Source organism: Hibiscus syriacus, unplaced genomic scaffold, assembly GCF_006381635.1.
Source record: "Hibiscus syriacus cultivar Baekdansim isolate YM2019G1 unplaced genomic scaffold, ASM638163v2 tig00112343_pilon, whole genome shotgun sequence".
Lineage (NCBI taxonomy): Eukaryota > Viridiplantae > Streptophyta > Magnoliopsida > Malvales > Malvaceae > Hibiscus > Hibiscus syriacus.
Genome location: NW_024063306.1, coordinates 1,246,772 through 1,271,992, shown reverse-complemented (window position 1 = coordinate 1,271,992; position 25,221 = coordinate 1,246,772). Strand labels below are relative to the sequence as shown.

Here is a 25,221-nt window from a genome sequence, read left to right as displayed (position 1 = left end):
GTTTTTTTCAAAATTAAATAAAAAACTATGCCCTTGTTACTCATTTTTCTCCTCTTGTAATACATTACTTATGAATTTTGATAATTTTGTCGCATAATAGTCATATTAGTGCTCACACAAAAATCCTTACGATATTTATTTTCTGATTGGATAGTCATACGTCTTCTCAAATTCCTTACTATTATATTTTGTTTTCTCTTTGAATGTATTATAATTTTATTTTTTTCCCATTGTTTTTATTAATGAAATCACTTACCATGGTTAAAAAAAAGTCTATCTACAAAGCAATTTTTTAATACAGCTCAAAGTCTATTAAATTTTTAATGTAATGCACCATTCAGCTATTTGGTTAGTCTCATCGTTTTGGCAGAAGGACGTACAACATAGCCGTACCCAGACCATATACTTAAACATTCATCAAATGAGAAAACACACTCCATTCTCGTGCTCCCAAAGGATGATACTCCAACCGTTCCTCTTAAAAAGATGCCTCAATGAATACATATAATCCGGGCGCCACAACTACACTAAATGAAAAGCTTGTGGGTCATTTCAATATTTTGTTGTATCCCCGCCGTAGGTCTTCCGCACATTTCTCGTGTCTTACAGCCTCCGGAGGACCTGAAAGCATCTTCTAACGTTCGACACTTAAGAAATTCTGAAAACGTAAAGAGAACGTATCCAGAAGAGGGATTCTGTATATCTAGCATCCCTTGAAAAATCATCAAGATCGAGAGACATGATTTGACCTAGATGAAATCATCTCTCTTATTCGTCTCTGTTCTACCTTAGAGAACTTTGATATCGACCAATGGCCAATCCACCACCGGTTTTAGCCTTCCACCCAAACTAGGAAAGATGAGCAGCCTACAACCGTCACAACCAAATTGGCTGTCCTTGTTCCCATATGTAATGGGGCAAGGAGAGGTAAGATAGTAGGCTGCCCCAACACTAGGTTGAGGAGGAGACCTCCAAATTATGAAATGTCCTCCATGGGACTCGATCCCACGACCTAAAGATTAAAATGCTCTACCAACTGAGCTAGATGGTCATTTCCGTCACAACCAAATTAATCCCATCAAATGAAGCTAAACACGAAATACCTATATAGTTCACACTGCATATAACCTGTTCCCTAACATCAATTGCTCCCTATTTGCATAAACAAACTACATATAGCGGAAATTAGAACTCATTACATAATCCTGATGTCTGGCCTTTGTGATCCAACAATCTCCTAGAATAAGCAAACAATTTCAAGAAGATAGGCAATCCAACACTAAGCATCAAAACCTCATTTCCCAATAACACAACCATGCAAGAGAAGAAACAACAAGGACCATTAAGCAACCATAGGTTTTTGCAGTACAATATACAGGTTCATCATTCAATAACATTTATTGCAACAAATAAAGGTTTGGAGGAGATGAAAATAACAGATAAGTTTAGGATCTCACATACCCATTTGAAATACACTTAATGCCTACAACATTTCACGAGATACAATTTTTTACTGGTGCAATCAAGCATCCAAGCTCTCCATCTGAACGTTGCTTTTGAGAGGCACATACTCCCCAAGATACCCACCAAGATGATCATGCAACGCAATCTTGTCGATCCCCTGATGATGATAACTCTTGCAAACATAGTAGAACACACTTTGCACCAATAAGCCCACCAGATTCACCATCACCAAAACTCCAACCAAGAATCCCCCCACCACAATTCTCCAAAGAACCCCATACTTTTCTCCTCCGTGTACCACCACACTTCCGAAGATGCCTCCGATGACACCACAGATTGCTAAATATCCAAAAACCAAAATGAAAGCCATCCTCGCCCTCCCTTTCAACAACTCGTAACTCTTCTTCATGGCTGCAAGGCCGTAAATCGGCTCAAGCACCGACACCACACTGGCCAAATGCCAAAGCGCCGTGATGTAAACGTGAACGCCCAAGAAGAGCACCAAGACCACCAAAAACGACAGGAACGACAAGAAAGTATTCCGGGAATCCACGGAAACGACAAACAAGACCAAGAAGCCAATCAACAGGGCGTTGTAGACAAACATCAAGAGAGAAACCCATGTGAATGTAATAAAGAGGCGCTTAAAAACCTTGGGTATGGCCGCGATCGTGGAAGAGAAAGAGACCGGCTTCGACGTGTAGAGAGACGCAACGGTAAATACAACCGCAGCCGTTGACAAAAGAGAGAAGACAAAGAGGAAAATTAGGTAACCGAACTGGAAGGTTAAGAGGAGAGTCCACTCGTGACGGGTCTGACCCGGATCAGCTGAAGGATGGGACTCGAGTTGATTCAAGATGGGGTGGGTAAAAAGCGAGTGAGCCAGAATGGCGAAGGAGAGAGGGAAAACAAGAGCCAAGGTTATGAGATAGAAGGTTTTTGGGGATCTTTTGGGGATCGAAACGGACTCTCTAAAGATATCGGATATGGACAAGAACTGAAGCTCCTCCGGCGCTAGATCCATGGCGTTTATTCGCAAAAGGAATTGCAACAATTCAGGTATCTGGAAGATGAAAGGGTTGCAGATTTGGTTTTTGAAGAAAATGTGTTCATCCTTTGTAGAGAAGAAAGGTCAAGTTAGTCGGTCCTCGTATTTAATTAACACGAGGCTGTTCCAGGGATTTCCAATACATTTTATATTCTTGTCTTATTAATTAATGTGATATCTATCACGTACATTTATCTTTTTGGTATTTAATATTTTACCCATTGTGACGAAAATGTACTTGCTTTGAGCTTTAAATTACAAAGCCCGGGTTCTTCTCTAATTATTAAGTTAAATGTACCAAATTAAACATGCTTTAATAAAGGCTAATCTTCTATCCATAATAATAACATTAAATTATTTCTGGGATAAACTGAAATTTCATCATTTAACTTTATTCTTATTTTGGTTATTGTAGTTTAAAAACTTTCAATTTAATCCTATTTTGGTTATTCGAGTGTTAAATCATAAATAGAATGACGATATGACAGTCGTGTGTTTTAGTGTGGATTATTTTTATTGACATGGAATCTACAAGTCGTGACATCAATTTCCATTTTTCTTTTGTATTTTTCTTCTAGAGATGAAAGTTTTGTAGTTTCATCATATTGTCACATTGGTATTACGATTATCATTATTTGAGGTTCTCTTCCACCACTTAATATATCAACGAATTCATCTCATTTTCTCTTACCAGTATTACTTTTGATTTTATGTAATTAACTTTAAAACCCATTAGACTCGATCCTAAATCCAAAATTCATTCAATTCTAAACTACTATGATCTATAATACCTATTATTCGATCAATATGGAATCAATATATATAGCTTGATTCATTTTTCTCGTCTCCTTATCATTGAGATTTAGAAGAAAATACTTCATTGTTGAAAAATCAAAAGAAATTATAAAGTTGGGTTTTTTCAACAAAAAAAAGAAATAAATAAATAAAATTTTGAGAAAATATCATTTTTAAAAGAAAATGTCTAATCATAATGTTATTAAATACTAAACGGATGAGTGATTAAAATATAAACAACTCAAAAATTTAATTAATATAGTGAATTTTGAAACTTTAATGATCATAATAGGAGTGCAAATAAACATGAGTGATAATATGTAACACACTTAACCCGTATTCAGATTTCAATACAAGTTAAGGATGTCATATGTTTATGTATAATATTTACTGTTCAAAGGCCGATAAAATTTTCTTTCTACTAAAATCTCATAATCTAACATTTATTATCATACTATTTAGTAACATAAATTCATAATGATATATTTTAATTTCCAATTGACATCAACTTTTAGGCAACCACTGGACATTTTAATAACCAATTAGTCCTTATAACATAATTTATTATCGCGTTCATACACAACCATTTAAACATCTTATCATATTTCCACTATTCTTTATTACACTTTCTCATACTATATTATTGCACATTTTATAATTCCTATAATATCTTTTATCTCATCATACCTTATAATGACTATAGTCAATTTATTAAAAACAAGATCTTTTAGTTGTTGTTTACCGCCACACGACCACCTGCTGACAACAATTACTATTATTATAAATTCAACATTATGCGCGCGCGCGCACACACACACACACATATATATATATATATATCTCATTTTCAAATAGAACTATTCAAGTCAATTTCCTCTTTGGAAACCTGACATTTCATATTTATAAATTCCACTGATTGGTGGCAAGCTAATAGGCATTTTTTTATGGGACGGATGATGAGCACCCCCCAATTCGAGAGTCATCACCTGATCGAGCCGATTCTACAGCTCGACACCGAGAGCCATCACCTGATCGAGCCGATTCTACAACTCGACACCGAGAGCCATCACCGATCGAGTCGATTATACACCTCCACACCGAGAGTCATCACCTATTTCATCACATCATCGAGCCTCTTCTCTACCATCACCTCATGATAGGCGACCGACAAAGATGCCACGATATTTATCTCCCTGTTCTCCACCTCCACGGGATGAGTCAGGGGAGTTACGTGATGAGGTCAGTGCTTTGTGTGATGAGGTCGGTACTTTACATGACGACAATGGTGCATGACGTGATGAGGTACGGTCTTTACGTGGTGAGGTAGATGTTTTACGCGATAACAATGGTGCTTTACGTGGTGAGGTATCTACTTTACATGATGAGGTAGCCGCTCTACGTGAGATTGTTTCATCATTGCAGAATGAGGTTTATACTCTACACAATGAGATAAGTTTGTTTAATACTATACTAAAAATGTAAATAATCTTTTTTGGCATTATTTAATTATTTATTTAATAATTTATGTATTAATTTATTTTTAGCGGACCGATAAGGTAGATGTTTTACGTCGGGTTTTTCTTGCACGACGGGGTTCACGCATCACACGTCATAAACATGCCATTACGTATTCTTTCACCCCAATAATTCCAAGACTGCGTAAGAAGAAGCTCGATTCACCTGTCATCGTTCAAGAGGCCCCTTTCATCGTTCAAGAGGCCCCTCCCACCGTTCAAGAGCCCGATTCACATGGCATACTATGTCAACATATTGATAAACCCCCTCTCGTGCCTGGTATGATGGATCAGAGTTGGTTTTCGTATCAGTTACCGGCCAGTACCATTTCTCAGCACGAGAGGAGAACACTACCTGACACAATTATGGATAATACCCTTTGGGCTAAGACCGCAGTTGATTTTTATCTACATGAGCAGAGCCATGGGTGCTACGCTGACATATGCAAAATCGACGATAATATGCATTTGTTTCTTGAGCGGTCTTGGTGGGGTGTTTTATTAGGGGTTGAAGAGAATGGCTATTTCGAATGGGGGGTAAGTCTTATATTCTTCTTATATTGCATTTTGATTATTTTTTTAAAAAATTTATTAAATTCACTAATATATGTATTTTTTTTATAAAACAACATATTGATGCATGAGTGTCACGTCTTCTTATTATAAGGAAATTGAAGAAAATAAAAAAGACGCGATGGACTATTATGTCTTCGTCTTTTCACGTAGCTCACTTGAAGGATCAGAGAGACGCTTCATATGCGTTGGGTAATGGAAAAGCTATCATTTATCTTGCGTAGTGGGAGGTCGATAAGGTTAGTATTTATTTTTGCATATTTAAAGGTGTTCATAAATTTTATTTGATGTGCGCAATTGAATTATTGTTTATGATTGCAGGTGTTTATCCCTGTTATGGAACGTCGTTATTGGCTTCTCGTCGATCTTCAGCTCTCATCCCTGAAGATGATAGTATATGACAGCATGTTGAATTACATACCATTGTTTGATTTAAAAGATATTATTTGTAGGGGATGGAGCGATCATTTGGCTAAATACTTGGATGCGATTGATTATTGGACTAATTCATGAAACAAGAAGTCAAATAAGTTAAAAGATACAATGATGAGAGACCAGACAGCGCCACAATAAACGACAGGAGCCAGATGGGATTGTGGTCCTCTTGTATGCATTTGCTTGGAACGTATGACGATAGGAGGTAAACAGTTTCTACCTCTAACAGATAGAGATAGAGGTGCAGTAGGGTTGTGATTTCGGCATTTTATGGCTAGAGAGATGTTGAAAACATTTTGATATTTCGATATAACAAATTAAGATAAATGAATTTTAAGATTTTCCAAAAGATTTTCAAAGTATATTCGATATAATTATTCGAATATCAAAATATTACTCCAAATCTTTCAAATGTCATTTTTAATCCTTACTCAAGTGTAAATTAAGTTTTAAACTTAAAATTATTTCAAAACAAATTTACAAAATATTTCGAACCATTTCAAAGCCAAAAATTCCAGATTGCTGAGAGGGAACCGATTCCCCCCCCAAGGGGGTACCAATTCCCCCCTGAATGGTTTGGCTCCGAGAAAAACAGAATGCTCGGAGGGAACCGATTCCCCTAAGGGGTATCGATTCCCTCCCCTTTTTCAACGGTCAAAATATTTGAATTTTACACTTAGGGAATCGATTCCCTATGAGGGGGTACCAATTCCCCCACGATCCAAGCAGAAATATTAATTGTTTTCACACTTAAACGACTCCAATAACTTCATTAATGATCCCCCCAACATTCAGAAGTGATTCAAGGTGTATTTAAACAAGCTTAGAAGCCATTGATCAACAACAAGAAACAAGAAGCAACTAGAATCAAGAGAAAATCAAAGAGAAAACATCAAACCTCAAGTTTGAGCATTTCAAGCCTATTTTTCATTCAATATTCATTTTTCTTTCAAGAACACTACTTGTATTCATTTTTTAGTGTTCTTTTCTTTGTTCTAGAATTGTGCAAACAATCTACCTTGTGAGGATTTCCTTGTAAGTTTGCAAATTTGTAATCTTCTCTTTAAGAAATAGTGTTCTCAAGAATTGGGGTATATTCTTGAGGGTGTTGTAAGGTTATCTCTTTGGCCTCAAAAGAAATAACAAATTAGTGAATTTGTTGGAAAATCCTTAGTGTGGATAGCTAAGGTAGGGGACGTAGACTTTGATTGAGAAAGTCGAACCACTCTAAATCGTTGTGCAATTACTTTCAATTTTCTGCAAAAGCTTCCACAAAATTTTAATTGCCAATTCACCCACCTCTTGGCCAATTCCGTCGATCGATTAACTCAACAATTGGCATCAGAGATTGACTCATTTGAAGGTTTAACCACCTCTTGAGTAGATCCAGGAAGAGTTACATCGATAATCAAAGTCATCAATGGCCCCCACTTCAAACGTCGACTCCGGTCTTGATTCGATGCCCGTCAACAAGCCTCATTTCTTAAATGGAGCTAACTATGCCTATTAGAAGAATATGATGATGTATTTCATTCAAGCTAGTGACATGGGAGCATGGAATGTTGTAGAAGACGGATATATCAAGCCTCTCACTCATCCAAGATTGTGGAGTAAAGGAGAGACAAGAATGTTTCAGCTCAACTCCAAAGCCATCCATATCATATTTTGTGCTCTTGGACCAAATGAATATGGAAGAGTTTCATCTTGTACAACCGCCAAAGAAATATGGGATAAACTACAAGTCACTCATGAACGCACCGACGAGGTAAAAGAATCTAAAATTAGTCTTCTAACACATAGCTATGAAAATTTCAGGATGAAACCAAATGAAGATATCAAAGCTATGACAGATACATTCTCAACTATTATCAATGGTCTCAAATCATATGGAGAGATCATTCCTAACGAGAAGCTTGTGAGGAAGTTAGTTTACTCACTTCCAAAATTATGGCAATCCAAGAAGACGACAATCATCGAGGCTAAGAACCTAAAGTCCTTAACTCTTGAAGAGTTAATCGGTTCTCTCCTCACTTATGAAACGATGCTTGAAGATGAGGTGGACCTCGATAAGATTGAAGAGACACCAAAGGAGAAGGAGAAGAAGAAAAACATTGGAGTTGCTCTCAAATCCACAAAAGATGAGAGTAATTCGGATGAGGATGACGATGATGAGAAAATGGCATTGTTTGCCAAACGGTTCAGAAAAATGATGAGACCTTACCAAGGAAGAAAATTAAAACAAAATGAAAGCTTAAAAAATGAACCAAAAGAGTACCTGATCATTTGCTATGAATGTAAAAAGTCGGGGCATGTCAAATATGATTGCCCACAATTGAAGAGAAAGGGTCAATCAAAGAATAAGCACAAGGCTCATATGGCTACATGAAGCAATGAAGAAGGTTCCGATGAAGAGGAACAAGAAGTAGCAAACTTGTGCTTAATGGCATTCGGGGAAGATTCTAAGGTAATCTCTAACTTATCTGAATTTGATGATTTATCTTATGATGAGCTATTAGAGGAATATAATGGGTTGGCTTCAGATTATGAGAAATTGTTTTTAAAATATAAAAATGATGTTTCAAAATTGAAAAATGAAAATAAACTCATATCCAAAACCAACAACGATCTTGAAAGTAAAATCAAATATTTGCAAATCAAACTAGAAGAGTTTGAAAAGAAAAATTCGGTTTGCAAAATTTACTTTCAAAGGTCAATGATGATCATCAAAAGAAAATTGATAATTTTAAAGCTTCTTTTGATAAAGTTGGAACAAAACGTTTTGAAAAATGAGAAAATTCAAAATCCAACTTTGTTAGAAAAAGTTTTAAAAACTACAATCATGGAGGTCCCCAAAGAACCTCTAATGGAAAAATCGTTAGAAGTATATGGGTTCCTAAAGGACTCATTACTACTAAAGATAAAGATATCCTACACAAATGGATACCTAAGGGGACTAGGATTTTGGAAACTAATGAATATGGACCCAAAAGAATTTGGGTACCAAAAATTAGAAATTAATCTATGTTTGTAGGAAAATGAGCATTGCTACAAGGCACGTAAAACAAATTCAAATTCATGGTACCTTGATAGTGGATGCTCGAGACACATGATCAGGGACAAAAACTGGTTCATTGAGCTTAACGCCAAAAATGGAGGAGAAATGACTTTTGGTGATAACTCAAAAGGTCACATTGAAGGTATAGGCACTATACGTAATACCTCTTCCATACAAATTAAGAATGTTTTATATGTGAATAGATTAAAGCATAATCTTTTGAGTATTAGTCAATTATGTAATAAAGGATTCAATGTCATGTTTGAAACCAATGGTTGTAAAATTATTGACATTGCATCTAATCGAATTATGCTTGTTGGTCATAGAATAGGAAACATATACATAGTGCATTTAGACTCTATTGATATGAAGAATTTATGCCTAGTTGCTAAGGATGAGCATGATAGTTGGTTATGGCATAGGAGACTAAGACATGCTAGTATGAGTGTTTTGCAACGGTTAATTCAAGGAGACTTAGTAAGAGGGCTGCCTAAACTGAAATTTGATAATGATAAAATCTGTGATGCTTGTGCTAAAGGAAAACAAAAGCGAGTTTCTTTTAAATCCATTAATGACGTATCAACTAATAGAGTATTACAATTGATCCATATAGATCTTTTTGGGCCAACTAGGACTACTAGCTTGGGTGGAAAACAATATGCATTTGTCTTGGTAGATGACTATTCTAGATATACTTGGGTTATATTCTTAAGTACTAAAGATGAAGCATTAGAAAAATTCATCACGTTTTCAAAAGTAATCCAAAATGAAAAATGTTACTCTATAACTAGTGTTAGGAGTGATCATGGAACTGAATTTGAAAATCTTGGATTTACTGAGTTTTGTAATTCTAATGGTATTAGCCATAATTTTTCATCACCTAGAACCCCTCAACAAAATGGAGTTGTTGAGAGGAAAAATCAAACTGTAGAAGAAATGGCTAGAACCATGCTTTGTGAAAACAATTTGCCAAAATACTTTTGGGTGAAAGCTACAAATATCGCTTGTTATGTTATAAATCGAATAATGATTAGGCCTATTTTAAAGAAAACTCCATATGAACTTTTCAAAAATAAAAAGCCTAACATTAGTTATTTTCATCCTTTTGGATGTAAGTGTTTTGTTTTAAACAACGGTAAAGACAATCTTGGCAAATTTGATGCTAAAAGTGATGAAGGAATTTTTCTGGGTTATTTCTTAAATTCTAAAGCTTATCAAGTATTTAATAAAAGAACTTTAGTTATAGAAGAGTCTATACATGTTGTTTTCGATGATAACCTCCTTCCGAGGAAAGATTCTCGTATGAATGATGATGTATGTGTTATAAATACAAATGACGTTAGACATGACATTGGAGAACCATCATCAAAGGAAGAAACAAAAAATGAGGAAACTCATGATCCTCTCGAGAATCCAACCATTGAAGAAAGGGAAGTCTCTTACCCAAGGGAATACAACTATGTCAAGGATGGTGAGATTATAGGTGATCCATCCAAAGGGGTAACAACTCGATCTTCTCTTAGAAATATTTGTAATTATGTTGCATTTATCTCATGCATAGAGCCTAAGAATATTAAAGAAGCATTAAATGATGAACATTGGATTATGGCTATGCAAGAAGAGTTAAATCAATTTGAGAGAAGTAAAGTTTGGACACTAGTTGAAAGGCCTAGTAATAAATCTACTGTAGGTACTAGATGGGTATTTAGGAATAAGCTTGATGAAAGTGGTAATATAGTAATAAACAAGGCTAGACTTGTTGCTCAAGGGTATACTCAATAAGAGGGCATAGACTATGATGAAACATACGCTCCCGTAGCTAGGATGGAAGCAATTAGAATGTTATTAGCATTTGCATGTTTTCATGAATTTAAATTATATCAAATGGATGTTAAAAGTGCATTTTTAAATGGTTTTATTAAAGAAGAAGTGTATGTGGAACAACCTCCAGGTTTTGAAGATTCAAAATTTATGGATCATGTTCTTAAATTGACAAAAGCTCTTTATGGTTTAAAACAAGCTCCTAGAGCTTGGAATGAAAGATTGTCAAACTTTTTAATTGAAAAAGGTTTTTCAAAAGGGAAGGTTGACACTACATTGTTTTTAAAGCATAAAGGTAAAGATTTATTAGTAGTTCAAATTTATGTTAATGATATAATATTTGGTTCTATTAATGATGTTCTTTGCCAAGAATTTTCTAAGCTAATGCAAAGCGAATTCAAGATGAGCATGATAGGTGAGCTCTCATTTTTCTTGGGACTCCAAATCAAGCAAAGAAAAGAAGGCATTTTCATCAATCAAGCTAAATACGTCAAAGATATGCTCAAAAAGTTTGGACTGGAAAATGGGAAACCTCATGATACTCCAATGAGCTCTTCTACAAAGCTTGACTTGGATGAAGGAGGTAAATGTGTGGATGTTAAATTATATAGGTCAATGATTGGTTTTTTGCTCTATCTAACTGCAAGTAGACCGGACATTATGTTTAGTGTTTGCTTATGTGCTAGATTTCAATATGTGTTAGATTTCAATCATGCCCTAAGGAATCACATTTACTAGCTGTTAAGATAATCTTTAGATACCTTAAGGACACTCCTAGTTTAGGACTTTGGTATCCTATAGACTCTAGCTTTAGCTTGCATGCCTTTTCTGATGCGGATTATGGAGGATGCAAATTAGATAGGAAAAGCACCTCCGGTACTTGCCAATTCCTTGGAAATATGTTGATTTCTTGGTTTTCAAAGAAACAAAATTGTGTTGCATTATCTACCACTGAAGCCGAATACATTTCAGCTGGTAGTTGTTGTGCACAAGTTTTATGGATGAAACAACAACTTTTTGATTATGGAATTGAAGTAGGTACCATTCCAATCAAGTGTGACAATACTAGTGCTATTTGTCTCACTAAGAATCCCATCCAACACTCTAGAACTAAGCACATTGAAATAAGACATCACTTAATTAGAGACCATGTCACTAAGGAAGATGTAGTTCTAGAATTTGTTGATACTTTGTATCAATTAGCGGATATCTTTACAAATCTTTTAGACAAGGAACATTTTTGGACACTTAGGAGAGAATTAGGTTTAACTAACCTATCTTCACTTAGTGCTTAAAATAATTTTAGCACTTTTAAGAATAAATGAAAATTGCATATAAAAGTAATTTTTTGATTGCATTCATTGCTTTTAGTTAGGGGGAGTTTATGATTTTTGGTGAAAATTAACTTTATGTTCAAATAAATTTTAATGATAAATTTGATTGATTGAACATGATTAATTTTCAATATATGAGTTGCCAATACCACTAGAGAAAATTAATTTAGCATTTTAAGTGTTTAAAAATCAGATTTTAGCATTTTAGTGCAGAGGGAATTGATAACCCCTTGAAGGGAAATCGATACCCCCCTGGGGTTCTATTTTTAACACGGGCAGAACACCCCAAACTCTCAAACCCTCTCTTCTCTCTTACCGTCGTTCCTCCCTATAATCTCTACCTATCTCCATATTTCATCAAAACAACATTTTTAATCGAAATTCTCTTCAAATATCATCTCCTAAACCCGTCGGAATCATCAAATTCGTGCAAACTTCATCTAATCTCACTCAAATCCAAAAATCTTCAAGGTATTTTTCTAAAACTTCTTTTTCATCAATTTTTGATTTTAGAACTAGTTTTAATTAGTTCTAGGTTGAACTTTAGATCGTGCATTGATTGTTTAGTGATTAGAAACTAGATTTTACAACTAATTTCATCAATAACACAAGAATTTTCCAAAGTTCTTTGAAATTTTCGAAATAAAAAAAAACTGCTTTTCAAATTATTGTGTTTTGATTGAATTATGTTGTTGTTATGAAAACTATACATATATTGACTTTCAAAATCTTATTTTTCAATAGTTTTTCAAAACTTTGCCCATTAGGATTGGTTTAGAGAACCTTGAAATATTGAGGACTCAATTGAGTTTTGGGATTGATTACATTGTATACATGTGTTTTATAATTACAGGTTATTCATTCTATTCCGATTTTCTTAAACCATGTCAAATCCTAAACGTGCTAGGTCTTCATCTATTCGTTCAAACCAACAACCAAATCCACCTCCAAATCCTTCTCCTATTCCTAATCTCGTTGATCCTAATATGACTATCCAAAACTCGTGCTTCAATCACCTGGTCCTAGAAATCATTGTTTTTGGTATTATCAGTATTTTGACTCTTACAAAATTAGAGAAGAACGTATCCTATCTCTTCAAGCTATGATAGATATCAATTTTAGACATCTTCATCTTTTACAAGAGTGGAAATTTGATAAACTTTGTGACTTTGAACCTATAGTTTACCTATTCTAATATCGTTTGTATTAAAAACCGAGCTCAAACCAAAATCATAGGAGTTCATTCATATCTCCTAGGACAATTCTTCCATCTTAACTCGGCTTACATAGCCAATAAATTAGGATTAGATAATGATGGTATATCAAATGAAAAACAGATTTTAGGTTATCATTATAAAAGAAGGGATAGTGTGAGTGTCTTAGATCTTCATGATCATTTTCTTCATCTAATGATTTCTTGGTGGTTTCGACCATCCGGAGGTCGTTACTCAACTCTTAGAGCCTTGGATCTTTGGTGGTTACATTGTTTCCAAAACAATATTAAAATAAACCTACCTCAGATTATTTTTGCTGAAATTGTTGAAACCATAAATATTGTTCCTAATAAGAAACTCTGTTCATCTCTAGTTTACGGTTGCATTCTGAGTAATTTATTTTCTAAAACCGGGATTAGAGTTGGTCTAGATGTCGTCTTTCCTCTCAAAAATCAAATTAATATTCTTTCCTTAACGAGAGCGGGATGGATAAAGAATAAAGAAACCGGTGAATGGGTTCGATCATCTGAGGATACTCTGGGAGCTAGTTCTTCACAAGCTCCGCCCAGAAGCTGACGACGATCCCGAGCTTGAACAATTAATGCGAGCTATTGACGAAGCCGACGATGAGCCGGAGCAGCACGAGGAACAAGCTCAGTAAGAAGATCAAGTGCCTCCATATTTTCAATCATTTATGGAGACATTTGATTTCCGTTATGCATCCTTGGATTCTCGCTTCACTTCCATAAAATCTCATTTCTCGACTATGGAAGTTCAACAATTGGAAATTCTCCAGGAGATGCGTGCAAACAATGAAGCAACCAACGCTCGTATTAATGCACTCACTCATGAAATGGCAGTTATGCGAGCTCATTTCCCTCCTCCCGATCCTCCTACGGATGCTTGAACTTTGATATTTGCTTTGCTTGTTTGAATTGAACTTGGATATTTGCATTATTGTTAAAACATTTTGAATGTTTTTGGATTGTTTTTACTTTGGTTGTTTATGAATGTTTGAACCTATACTTGGTTTGAATTTTATGTTTCAGTTTAATGTTTATCAATTTTTGAATCATTATATATATATATGACCAATTTCCATTGCATATTTATTTATGAATGTTGATTATGGAACTAATGGCTAATGTTTCTCATGATTATGATCTTAGCAGCTTAAGCTATATATATTTATCATCAATTGGCTAAATGATTTCAAAACCTTGTTTAAAATCTTTTAAAAGTCTTTTTGATTTAACAAAAAGGGGGAGAAATGTTAAAAGTGTTTTAAAGGGGATAAGTGTTAGAGTAAGGGGGAGTAATTTTAAAACTTTATTTCAAAATCTTAAAATTAAGAAAATGTTTTGTTATATCAAAAAAGGGGAGATTGTTGAAAACATTTTGATATTTCGATATAACAAATTAAGATAAATGAATTTTAAGATTTTCCAAAAGATTTTCTAAGTATATTCGATATAATTATTCGAATATCAAAATATTACTCCAAATCTTTCAAATGTCATTTTTAATCCTTACTCAAGTGTAAAATTAAGTTTTAAACTTAAAATAATTTCAAAACAATTTTACAAAATATTTCGAACAATTTCAAAGCCAAAAATTCTAGATTGCTCAGAGGGAATCGATTCCCCCCCAAGGGGGTACCGATTCCCCCTGAATGGTTTGGCTCCGAGAAAAATAGAATGCTCGGAGGGAACCGATTCCCCTAAGGGGTATTGATTTCCCCCCCTTTTTCAATGGTCGAAATATTTGAATTTTACACTTAGAGAATCGATTCCCTATGAGGGGGTACTGATTCCCCCCACGCTCCAAGCAGAAATATTAATTGTTTTCATACTTAAACGGCTCCAATAACTTCATTAATGATCCCCCAACGTTCAGAAGTGATTCAAGGTGTATTTAAACAAGCTTAGAAGCCATTGATCAACAACAAGCAACTAGAATCAAGAGAGAATCAAAGAGAAAGCATCAAACCTCAAGTTTGAGAATTTCAAGCCTATTTTTCATTCAATATTCATTTTGCTTTCAAGAACACTACTTGTACTCAATTGTATTCATTTTTTTAGTGTTATTTTCTTTGTTCTAGAATTGTGCAAACAATCTACCTTATGAGGATTTCCTTGTAAGTTTGTAAATTTGTAATCTTCTCTTTGAGAAAGAGTGTTCTCAAGAATTGGGGTATATTCTTGAGGGTGTTGTAAGGTTATCTCTTTGGCCTCAAAAGAAAAAACAAATTAGTGAATTTGTTGGAAAATCCTTAGTGTGGATAGCTAAGGCAGTGGACGTAGACTTTGATTGAGAAAGTCAAACCACTCTAAATCATTGTGCAATTACTTTCAATTTTTTGCAAAAGCTTTCACAAAATTTTAATTGTCAATTCACCCCCCTCTTGGTCGATTCCGTCGATCGATTAACTCAACAAGAGATATATGCGAGACGTTGTCTACCTGCATTCGCGTGCTGAAAGTGTGCATAAACAACCATTTGTTATTGATAAGTTTAAGCAAGTGTTGTTAATATATATACTCTTTGTTGGTTTGAAAATATTTGGTTAAGTACCTAGAATTCAATAATTTCAGCTCATATTTGTTGGTTTTAGATGTGTAGAAAATCTCATGGCCATAACGTTTCTGCAGGTTAATCCTTCAAGTGAGCTGCGTGAAATTGATGTATTTGGATGTAAATTCCCTAATGTTAGGAGCATTTGGATGTATTGTCTGGGCTAATTGATGTATCAATGTGTTGTCAAGTGTAAATAAGAATTGGATTTTTTTGTTTAATTGATTTGTTGTTTAATTTCAATCTGCATTATGTTGAAGGCAAAAAAGACATGTTGAAGGCACACTTTCGCAACGCGAAAATTGCAACGTGAATATGACCAAGATCAAAGTCCTTGTATTGACCAAGATCAAATTTCGAATACTTACTAATACTCACAATTTTTATGTTGGCTCATCATCGTCTAACTAGTCAATACGAAAACTGGAATTTGGTGTTGAAAGTTGATTGGGATTTGGATTAGGGAAAGGTTGTGGATTTTGAGATGTGTTTGATATTGTGTTTGGTATTGGAAATGTGGTGAAACAAAATTTTCTTGGTGATGAAATTGTGGTGGAACCATTAAATTTTGAGGTTGATAACAACGTTATACATTGTGAGCACCATAAACTGGGGTTGAAGAACTTAGTTGATTACTACCCGCTACTGACCCAACTTCACTACTTCTAGGTTCAACAACATACAATGTAACATCATCTTGTGAAACACTAATGTAAGCAATGAATCGTTCAACATCTTCATTGTCGGTTAACAAATAAACTTTACATTTTCTCTGATAAGATAGCTTAAATCCACTTAGAGGCTCTAAATTCAATTTCTTTGCAACACGTAACATTAGAGTTTCATAAGTTAACTTTTTTAATGATAATTTTAGTTGAAGATTCATGGGTAAATGCATATATTGTAAAACACCATGAACATTCTTCCATGACCCTCCAAAACACAAATATATCCAAACATGATCAACATTAGATGATTTCATTCTACAAATTGTAAATTATTTTACTAAACAAACGAGCTATAAACTATATATCATCACTAACTTAGAGAAAAACATACCTTTATTAAGTTGATAGTTGATAATTTGGGAGAGAAATCATTGAAAAATTATATATAAATAAAATTATGTAAATAAAATTAGAGATGGGGAAGGATGTCGTTGGATATAGGAACGGATGTCGCCGGAGAGAGTGATAGATGGAGATGGAATGAGTTGCGATTTAGGGATTCTGGTTATGAGTTGTTGCTGCTGCGTAGTTTATATACCCAAAACATTTGTGTTGCGAAATTAAAATTAGTGTTGCGAATTCGAAAATCGAGTTAAAAAAAATTCGTGTTGCGATTTAAAAAATCTTGTTGCGAAAAGGAAACTTGTGTTGCGAATTTGGAAAATCGTGTTGCGAGAAAGAAATTCGCGTTGCAATTGCAGAAACTGAGTTTCGAATTTGGAAATTGTGTTGCGAAATTGGAGTTCGCATTGCGAATTTGTTGGTCATTTTCGCAAATCCAAAAAAAATTGGTTAAAATCGTATATTATAAGACATTTTCGGTCACTGGAGTTATTTTCTCCTTAAATAATAATAATAATAATAATAATAATAATAATTATTATTATTATTATTATTATTATTATTATTATTATTATTATTACAACCATTCACTTGACTTTTCAACATTTTACATTTAACCACTAATAAACTTTTCTTTCAATTATAAATCTAATATTTCAAATATATCCAAATTAGTTCTTTAATATTCAATTTAAATTCATATCAATTATTTTCACATTATATCCAATCCAATGCATTAACTTTACATAATTATCATTTCACCACCAAATTTCTAAAAACTTACGAACTAGATCTCTATTTTATACAACTTCCCACATAAGCCAAATTCTAGTTTAACTATTTAGTCCCTCTAATAATTATTTAGACTTTGCACATTATCTCATACTCAATCTATACTTTAATCCCTAATTTATCCATATTTACAATTTATTTATTTAGCTTATACATTCTTCCAAATTCAATTCTGAAGCCATAATATCATAATTTTAACCATAAGTTAAATTATTTTAAATTTTCATCTCAATTGTTCTATTTTATTTAATATAGTCCTTTTTACCATTTAATCCTAAATTCAAGCATCCTAACACAAATTCACATATTCCAACATTTTTAATTTCTATTTCTTAACTTATACACATTTTCCATTTCAAAACCCACAACTTATATACTTTATAATTTAGTCATCAATCTTTACAATTTTATAAATTTAACTTCAATTTAAGCTTTAATTAATATTTCCAAATTTCCAGAATTTTAATTAAAACATAATACCTCAATAATTTCACAATTTTCACGTAAGTCCCTACTTTATCCATAATTTATGTTTTAGTTCCCAAATTTCTAAATTATTCCAACTTCACGCTCTAGCATCAAATTCAACATTCTAACTTTTAAATTCTAGCATATTACATCATCTATTAAATAATTACACCTTATTTCCCAAAATTTCCATAAATTTCAAGTAGGTCATTATAATTTCTCAAATTTTCAATTTAATCCAAATCACCATTTAAACATCAAATTTAGCACTCCAACTTTTAATTTTAACATGATACATCAATTATTAAATGATTGCACATAAATCTCCATATTTCTCATTTTATACTACTAAGTCCCTATACTTTCACAATTTTCCAATTTGATCCAAATCATACTCTAAGCATGTAGAGTCACTCATACTTCATTTATAAATCTTGTATAATTTTTACCATGGATTTTCCTTATTTCTTTCCATTAGTCGAATATTTCTAAGTTTTCCTAGCATGGATCATATTTTTATTCAAGCATTAATTCTTCCTCTAAACAACATTTCCATGAAATTCTCATTATTCTATCATATGATAAATGTCATAATTATCATGTTAAGATAATAAAGTTGAGTCATTTCAAACAATTAAGATAGCATATAACATAAAAATATCACAAAATGCATAGTTTACCTCAATTTCATATTATGTCAGTTTGCATTACCAACAAATATTATTTTGTATTGATCTAGACACTTAAAAATTATTCAGTATGTACCATTAGAAATTATACTTACATACGAATATAAGCATATAAGGAAATTCTTCTAGTTCAACTTGTACAATTTATGAAAAATTTTCTAATCCAACTTGCAGAATTTTCTACTCAAATTTCTTACTTTTCATCGATTAAAAATTCATATCTTTTTGTATACAGTTCCAAATCAGTAGAAGTTTGTTTTAAATATAACTAGACTGATATAAGGATCCAACGATATAAAAATCATCTTTTAATCCTTCTTGAAGATTTTATGGTGAATTTATAAACTTACTGTTCGGATTTCCCATGTAAACAGTTTTACTAATTTGCATTTCTCAGCTTATTCATTAATTATATTAGCTTATCAAATGAACACATATACATAAATTCAAGTTCATATCATCGTTTCAATGTAATCTCAATCAGTTCCCTAAACCCTAACCTTTACCAAGTTCATTTTTAAACATTTTCAGTTGATTTTAATTATTATTCAAGCTTAAAATCAACTCTAGAATATTAACAACACAACAATCTATCCTTAAATCATTAACATACAATTTGTTCATCATTCACTCTAGCAATCAAACCAATGATTCAAGCATGGAAACAATGAAATATTACCACCAATTTATAGAGAATTTAATATAAATAATTTTTCTATTTCATAGCATAATCAAAAAATTAAAGGAAAATGACTAAAATAAAGAAAATAAGAAAACTTACCTTGCCTTCTTTCTTCTTTGTAGTTCATGTTTATATAGAGGATCAAACAAGTTTTCTATATATCTCCTATAAAATATCTTTTGTACACTTTAAAAATTTTATTTAATTGAATATAAAAAAATTTAATGCAAAATTACAACTTTATCCTTTAAAAATCATGACAATTACCTAATTGCCATGCCACTTGTCCCTATCATCTTCCTTTTATCATTTTCAAAGTAAAAAATGAACAAACTATTTCATACTTTCCAAATTTACTCATTTAATTTTCTAAAAATATAAACTAGTCGCCATAATTAATAATTTCGGTTTAACATAGAAAATTCATCTAAATTCCAGGGATTCACGTAAAAGTTTAACATTTTAAAATATAGAAGTAATATTTCTAATCTTTTTACATCATCCTTCAATTTTTTCTAATTGCCCGATTCAATCCATTTATTCAAATATTTTACCGGACTTTATCTCTTCATAGATTTTTACACAATCTCTTGACCATAATCTAAATTCCATATAAAATCCATTCTTAAGGATGAACTATTCATTCATGGAATAAAATCTCTTCATACCACGGAAGCTACTTTGGTCGGTGCCATACTATTAAAACCGATTTTACACTTGGCGAAATGCTGACAGTCCTAAAACGGATATGACTATTGAAAAACAAATTCAAAAAATCAGTTTTATTTATTAATAATGAAAACAGATCAAATTGAAAACAACTAAAGTCTACTATCATAATTATTAATTTGAGATTTTGAAGGACAATAGAGAATCAAGCAATAAATGGAGTAATGACGAAGGGTTATGGGGTTGGCCCACATATCCAAAGCCGGTCTGGATTAGTATGAACATAATTTGGGCTATACTTCCATCTAAAAAGGCCCATCTTCTAGGGATCTCATTTATAGGGTTTGTCTATTTGATGTAAAATATATTTCGAAAAACGTTTCCTCATTTTTCAATATTTGGTAAAAGAAAATTTGATTGATTAATGTAAAATATTTTTCTGATCGACATAATTTACGTCACATTTTATAGAAAATGACTTACAGTCCGACTTCTGTAAATCATTTTCTGAACTTTTCACTTCGAGGAACAAATACACAAAATAATGTTATTTTATATATTTTTAACATTAATATAATATTTTAGTATTATTTTAATGAAAATATTAATTATTAAAATATTTAAAATGTATTTATTATTAATATTTTTAATAATATAATATAATATTTTTAAATATTACTTTCTCTATCCCATTAAATATGTCATGTTGACTTTTTTTTGTCATTTTTTTAACTTTAACTCATCATTATTTAAAATTTATTATTAATAAAAATACAAAAAATATATTTTAAAACCTTTTAATTAAATAGTTTTTAAATATATATTTTATAAAATTTAATTTAAAATATTTAAAATAATCATGGTCAAAGTTTAAAAATTTTAACTTTTTAAAAATTAATAATTGACACATTAAGTTAGACGGGGATTATAATAATATATTTAATTATATTATAATAATATAGGATATTATTTTTTTTATTTTAATAATATATAATAAATTATAATAAAGTTTAAATTATTTATTAATTTTATAAAAACGATATTATGAAATTATTAGGAATGAATAATATTATTTATATATTTAATAATGATATAATAATCTAGAAATATTTTAATACAATTTATAATGTTTTTATTTCGGTAGAATATACTAATTTTAATATTTTTATTTATGAAATTATAGAAATAATATTTTAATTAAATGGTTTATGTTGAAACAAAATTTATTCAGAAGTGAAAAGGTTTTATGTGGAAGTTAATTTCCACAGCTCTTTCTGATTTGGGACATCACTTTGTGCAAACGTTTTAATTTTTCTTTGATAAGAATAATGAAGTGACAGGTTTCAAGTTGAAGGCGTTTGTGGATTTCTCAGCCGTGTTCTTTGTAAACCACGCACTGATGCAAAGGTAAAGGGGGCGCGGCTGAAATCTCTCCCTGACTTAAATCTAAGGCCGAAACGCTGATGAAAACTCGAAAGCCAATAGCAAGGGCATCCTCTTCAACTTCGTTTTCTCTTCCTTCCTCGTCGTTTTCCGATATGCCGCGAAAATCCTCCCTTTTCAAACATACCCTTATCGCCACCGTCTTCTTCCTCTTCGTTATCTACGCCTTCTTCTCCACTTTCTTCAACTCTCCCTCCGACTCTTCTTCTTCTTCTTCTTCTTCTTTCATTGAACTTGATCGTGTTTTTTCCCTAGAAAATCCCAATGATTTTCCCCAGAGAGTCAAGGTTTTTATGTATGATCTCCCTCACAAGTTCACCTACGGAATCATCCAACAGCATTCCCTCGCGCGTGGTGGATCCGTCGTCTCCGATGTCACCACCCTCAAATACCCCGGTCACCAGCACATGCACGAGTGGTTCCTCTTCTCCGACCTCTCCAAGCCCCAATCCGACCGCCTCGGATCCCCCGTGATTAGAGTCACCGACCCGGAGGAAGCCGACCTTTTCTACGTCCCTGTTTTCTCTTCCTTGAGCTTGATTGTTAACGCGGGTCGGCCTCCCGGTTCTGGGTCGGATTACAGCGACGAGGAAATGCAGAACCAGCTGGTGGATTGGCTCAAGGGACAGGAGTATTGGAAGAGGAATAACGGGTGGGATCACGTGATTATTGCCGGGGATCCCAACGCGCTCTATCGGGGCGTGGATCATGTCAAGAATGCCGTGTTGTTGGTTTCGGATTTTGGGCGGTTGAGGCCAGATCAAGGGTCATTGGTGAAGGATGTCATAATTCCTTATTCGCATCGGATCAGTGCTTATACAGGAGATTTTGGAGTGAAAGACAGGAAGACCTTGCTATTTTTCATGGGAAATCGGTACAGAAAAGAGGTAATCAAAATTCTAAATACAAATTTATGTTTTTTGTGTTTAGTATATTATGACGCTTTGTTGAATTTCACTTTTATTTAGATTGCAATGGAATTGAAAGTTTTAGCTTATTCAGTCTACATAGAGCATGGATCATAGTTCTAAATTGTGGTTCACATCGTCGTGTCGCGGTTGCAGATTTTGTGGCATTTCTGTTTGATTTGTTTCCTAAAAACAACTCTGCTTTTAAATTGCAGATGTGGTGTTTCATTGACCTTGAAAACCGACTTGGCCGTTATACTGCCTTGTGGCCACAATTTAGTTCTATGCCATGGATATTATTGGTTAAGATGTGAGCTCGGCTCAATTCAAGATTTAGGTTAAGAAATCTGGGAAAAGAGTCAAAAACTGGCTTTTGGAGTAATTCTAACATGTGCTTGATTATACCCGGGTATAGTTTATGCAGGATGTCGTAAATTAGGGCATTGCCCTAAAATTTTATCGACGCTTATCGTCGACAACTGTTATCTCCACCATCCACGAATAGGAGCTTAATCATAGCATAAAAGTTATCTGGATTCTACATTGACCTTGCATATACATGATGGCTTCATGCTCATCAGTGCTATTTCATCTGTCATAGTTTCCTTTGTAGTCCTATTCAACAGTTTCTTCTTTTTTCCTATTTTTTTTTTGTATCCCATCTTAAGCTGCACTGATAATTATAAAGCTTTGCCTGTTCTCTTAGCTTAAATGCCTGATTGCCTTCCCTTGACCTCCTTTTTAAGAATGGTACTAAAGCTTTGCCTCTTAAGCTGATCTCACATGAATGACTAGCATAAGTAATCATTATAGGTGTACTTAATGTTCCTCGTTTGATTTTTTGTTTGTTGGTCCTATTATAATTACCTATTATTTAGTTGACAATGTAGATCATAGAGAGTTAAGCTCTGTTTTAACATACCATGAATTTTAGCGATTGTACTAAAGCTTAAATGTCTGCCCTTGACCTTTTTATTAAGAGTTGTACTAAAGCTTCCGTAGATGCAGATGTTAGTTTGAAATCAGTACCTATACTAAAGCAGATCTCACGTTAATGACTAGGATACCATGATTTATTAGGATACAATTATAATAACACCTATTATTTTGCAGGGAGGCAAAATTCGTGATTTGTTTTTCCAAATACTTGTAAACGAGGAAGATGTTGTAATTAAACATGGAACACAGTCCAGAGAGAATAGAAGAGCAGCATCCCGTGGGATGCACACATCAAAGTTCTGTTTGAATCCTGCAGGAGATACTCCATCAGCTTGCAGACTCTTTGATTCCATAGTTAGCTTGTGTGTCCCTGTAATTATCAGTGATAGCATTGAGTTGCCATTTGAAGATATTATAGACTACAGAAAGTTTTCTGTATTTGTCGAAACTACAACTGCCCTAAAACCAGGGTATCTTGTTTCACTGCTGAGAAAAGTACCTGAAGAGCAAATAATTGAATATCAGAAAGCAATGAAAGAGGTTTGCACTATGTTCACTTTCCATTTTTTTTCCTTATTCACTATTTACTCCATTGTTGGGAAGTAATAAACTGATCCAATTACATCTGTTCCATATAAAGTATAAATTCATTAATATCTTGCATTTTGTTTAGCAAATATCTCCCGGTTAAAATTTCTTGGTAATGATATGGTTTTGCTTTTAAAACTTAGATATTGTGTTCTTTCACTTAGTTAAATGTGTAAATTATCCGACTCTGCGTTCTGATTCGCCAATAATTTTTGGTTTTTAAGCAATTTTCCTTGTTAAGAATTATTGGTATCACTTTTCTTTCTGTTTTTGTGCTGCATTCATTCGTTTATGTTTGTAAAAGGTGGAAATAGCAAATAGCATCATCCTTTTCCTGTAGTATTTTATGGTTGAGTTGAGTGATATACATTGATCTTCTAGAATTATGCTATGTTTCCTCGAATAGCTTTTCGGGTATCAGAATTTCGGTAAAACTTTGCGATGTAGCTTTCCGGCCCTCCATAATCAACCACAAAATCGTGAGCTGTGGTCTGGTTGTAAAGTTCCGGGAACAGATCTAGAGGAAAGGGGTTATGTTTAAACATGCCGGTTTAAGGCGAGAAGACAAGACACTGGTGGGGTGTGGTAGTACAACTCTTGATTGGTTTTCTTTTACCAGTTGTTCTCATGCATCATTATTAACTTGTTGCCGGTAGACATAAAATCTCAAATTCACTCTAAACAACTGTTGTGGATTCAGGTGAGGCGGTACTATGATTATACTCATCCAAATGGAACGGTTAATGAAATATGGCGACAAGTCTCACAAAAGCTGCCTGTGATCAAACTTATGATTAATCGTGACAAGCGACTCGTTAAGAGGCAGTTGACTGAACCCGATTGCTCTTGTCTTTGTTCGAACCGGACAGGAATTATAAGCTCCTTGTGATAACATCATGTTTTGAAAGTTCATTTCATCTATCAAATGTATGTCCTAGCAAAAACTGACTTAGAAGATTCGCTGCGGAGCCGTGCAGGTAGGCTTGAGGAATAAGTTACATGGTAGAATGAGGTTGTCTTCCACTGCCAGAGGTACTGAAATTTGCCTCTGTTGAAAGGCTTTCTTGCATACATTATAGATTTGAGGTTTTGAGGTATTGTTTTAATTGTAATTTGATTTGTACATGTTAGAAATAATATAATACA

General features: G+C 33.3%; 2 protein-coding genes across 2 annotated transcripts; one reads left to right on the top strand and one right to left on the bottom strand.

Annotated features, from left to right (window-relative positions):
* Window positions 1-1,379: 1,379 nt before the first annotated feature.
* Window positions 1,380-2,593, bottom strand: LOC120177884. Its single transcript, XM_039183867.1, has one exon. It carries the CDS (start codon window positions 2,486-2,488, stop codon window positions 1,523-1,525), a length of 966 nt encoding a protein of 321 aa, XP_039039798.1. The 5' UTR covers window positions 2,489-2,593; the 3' UTR covers window positions 1,380-1,522.
* An 18,915-nt stretch (window positions 2,594-21,508) lies between these two features.
* On the top strand, window positions 21,509-25,031 carry LOC120177970 (probable arabinosyltransferase ARAD1). Its single transcript, XM_039183944.1, has 3 exons — window positions 21,509-22,527; window positions 23,662-24,027; window positions 24,776-25,031. The coding sequence occupies exons 1-3, from the start codon at window positions 21,661-21,663 to the stop codon at window positions 24,962-24,964; spliced, it is 1,422 nt and encodes a 473-aa protein (XP_039039875.1). The 5' UTR covers window positions 21,509-21,660; the 3' UTR covers window positions 24,965-25,031.
* The last annotated feature ends 190 nt before the right edge of the window (window positions 25,032-25,221 follow it).

Excerpts from the sequence above, each read along its gene's own strand:
- LOC120177884 (XM_039183867.1), bottom strand. The coding sequence starts at position 2,488 with ATGGATCTAGCGCCGGAGGAGCTTCAGTTCTTGTCCATATCCGATATC.
- LOC120177970 (XM_039183944.1), top strand. The coding sequence starts at position 21,661 with ATGAAAACTCGAAAGCCAATAGCAAGGGCATCCTCTTCAACTTCGTTT. Across the intron at positions 22,528-23,661 it reads GAAATCGGTACAGAAAAGAG|GGAGGCAAAATTCGTGATTT; the intron begins GTAATCAAAATT and ends ATTATTTTGCAG. Across the intron at positions 24,028-24,775 it reads ATCAGAAAGCAATGAAAGAG|GTGAGGCGGTACTATGATTA; the intron begins GTTTGCACTATG and ends TTGTGGATTCAG.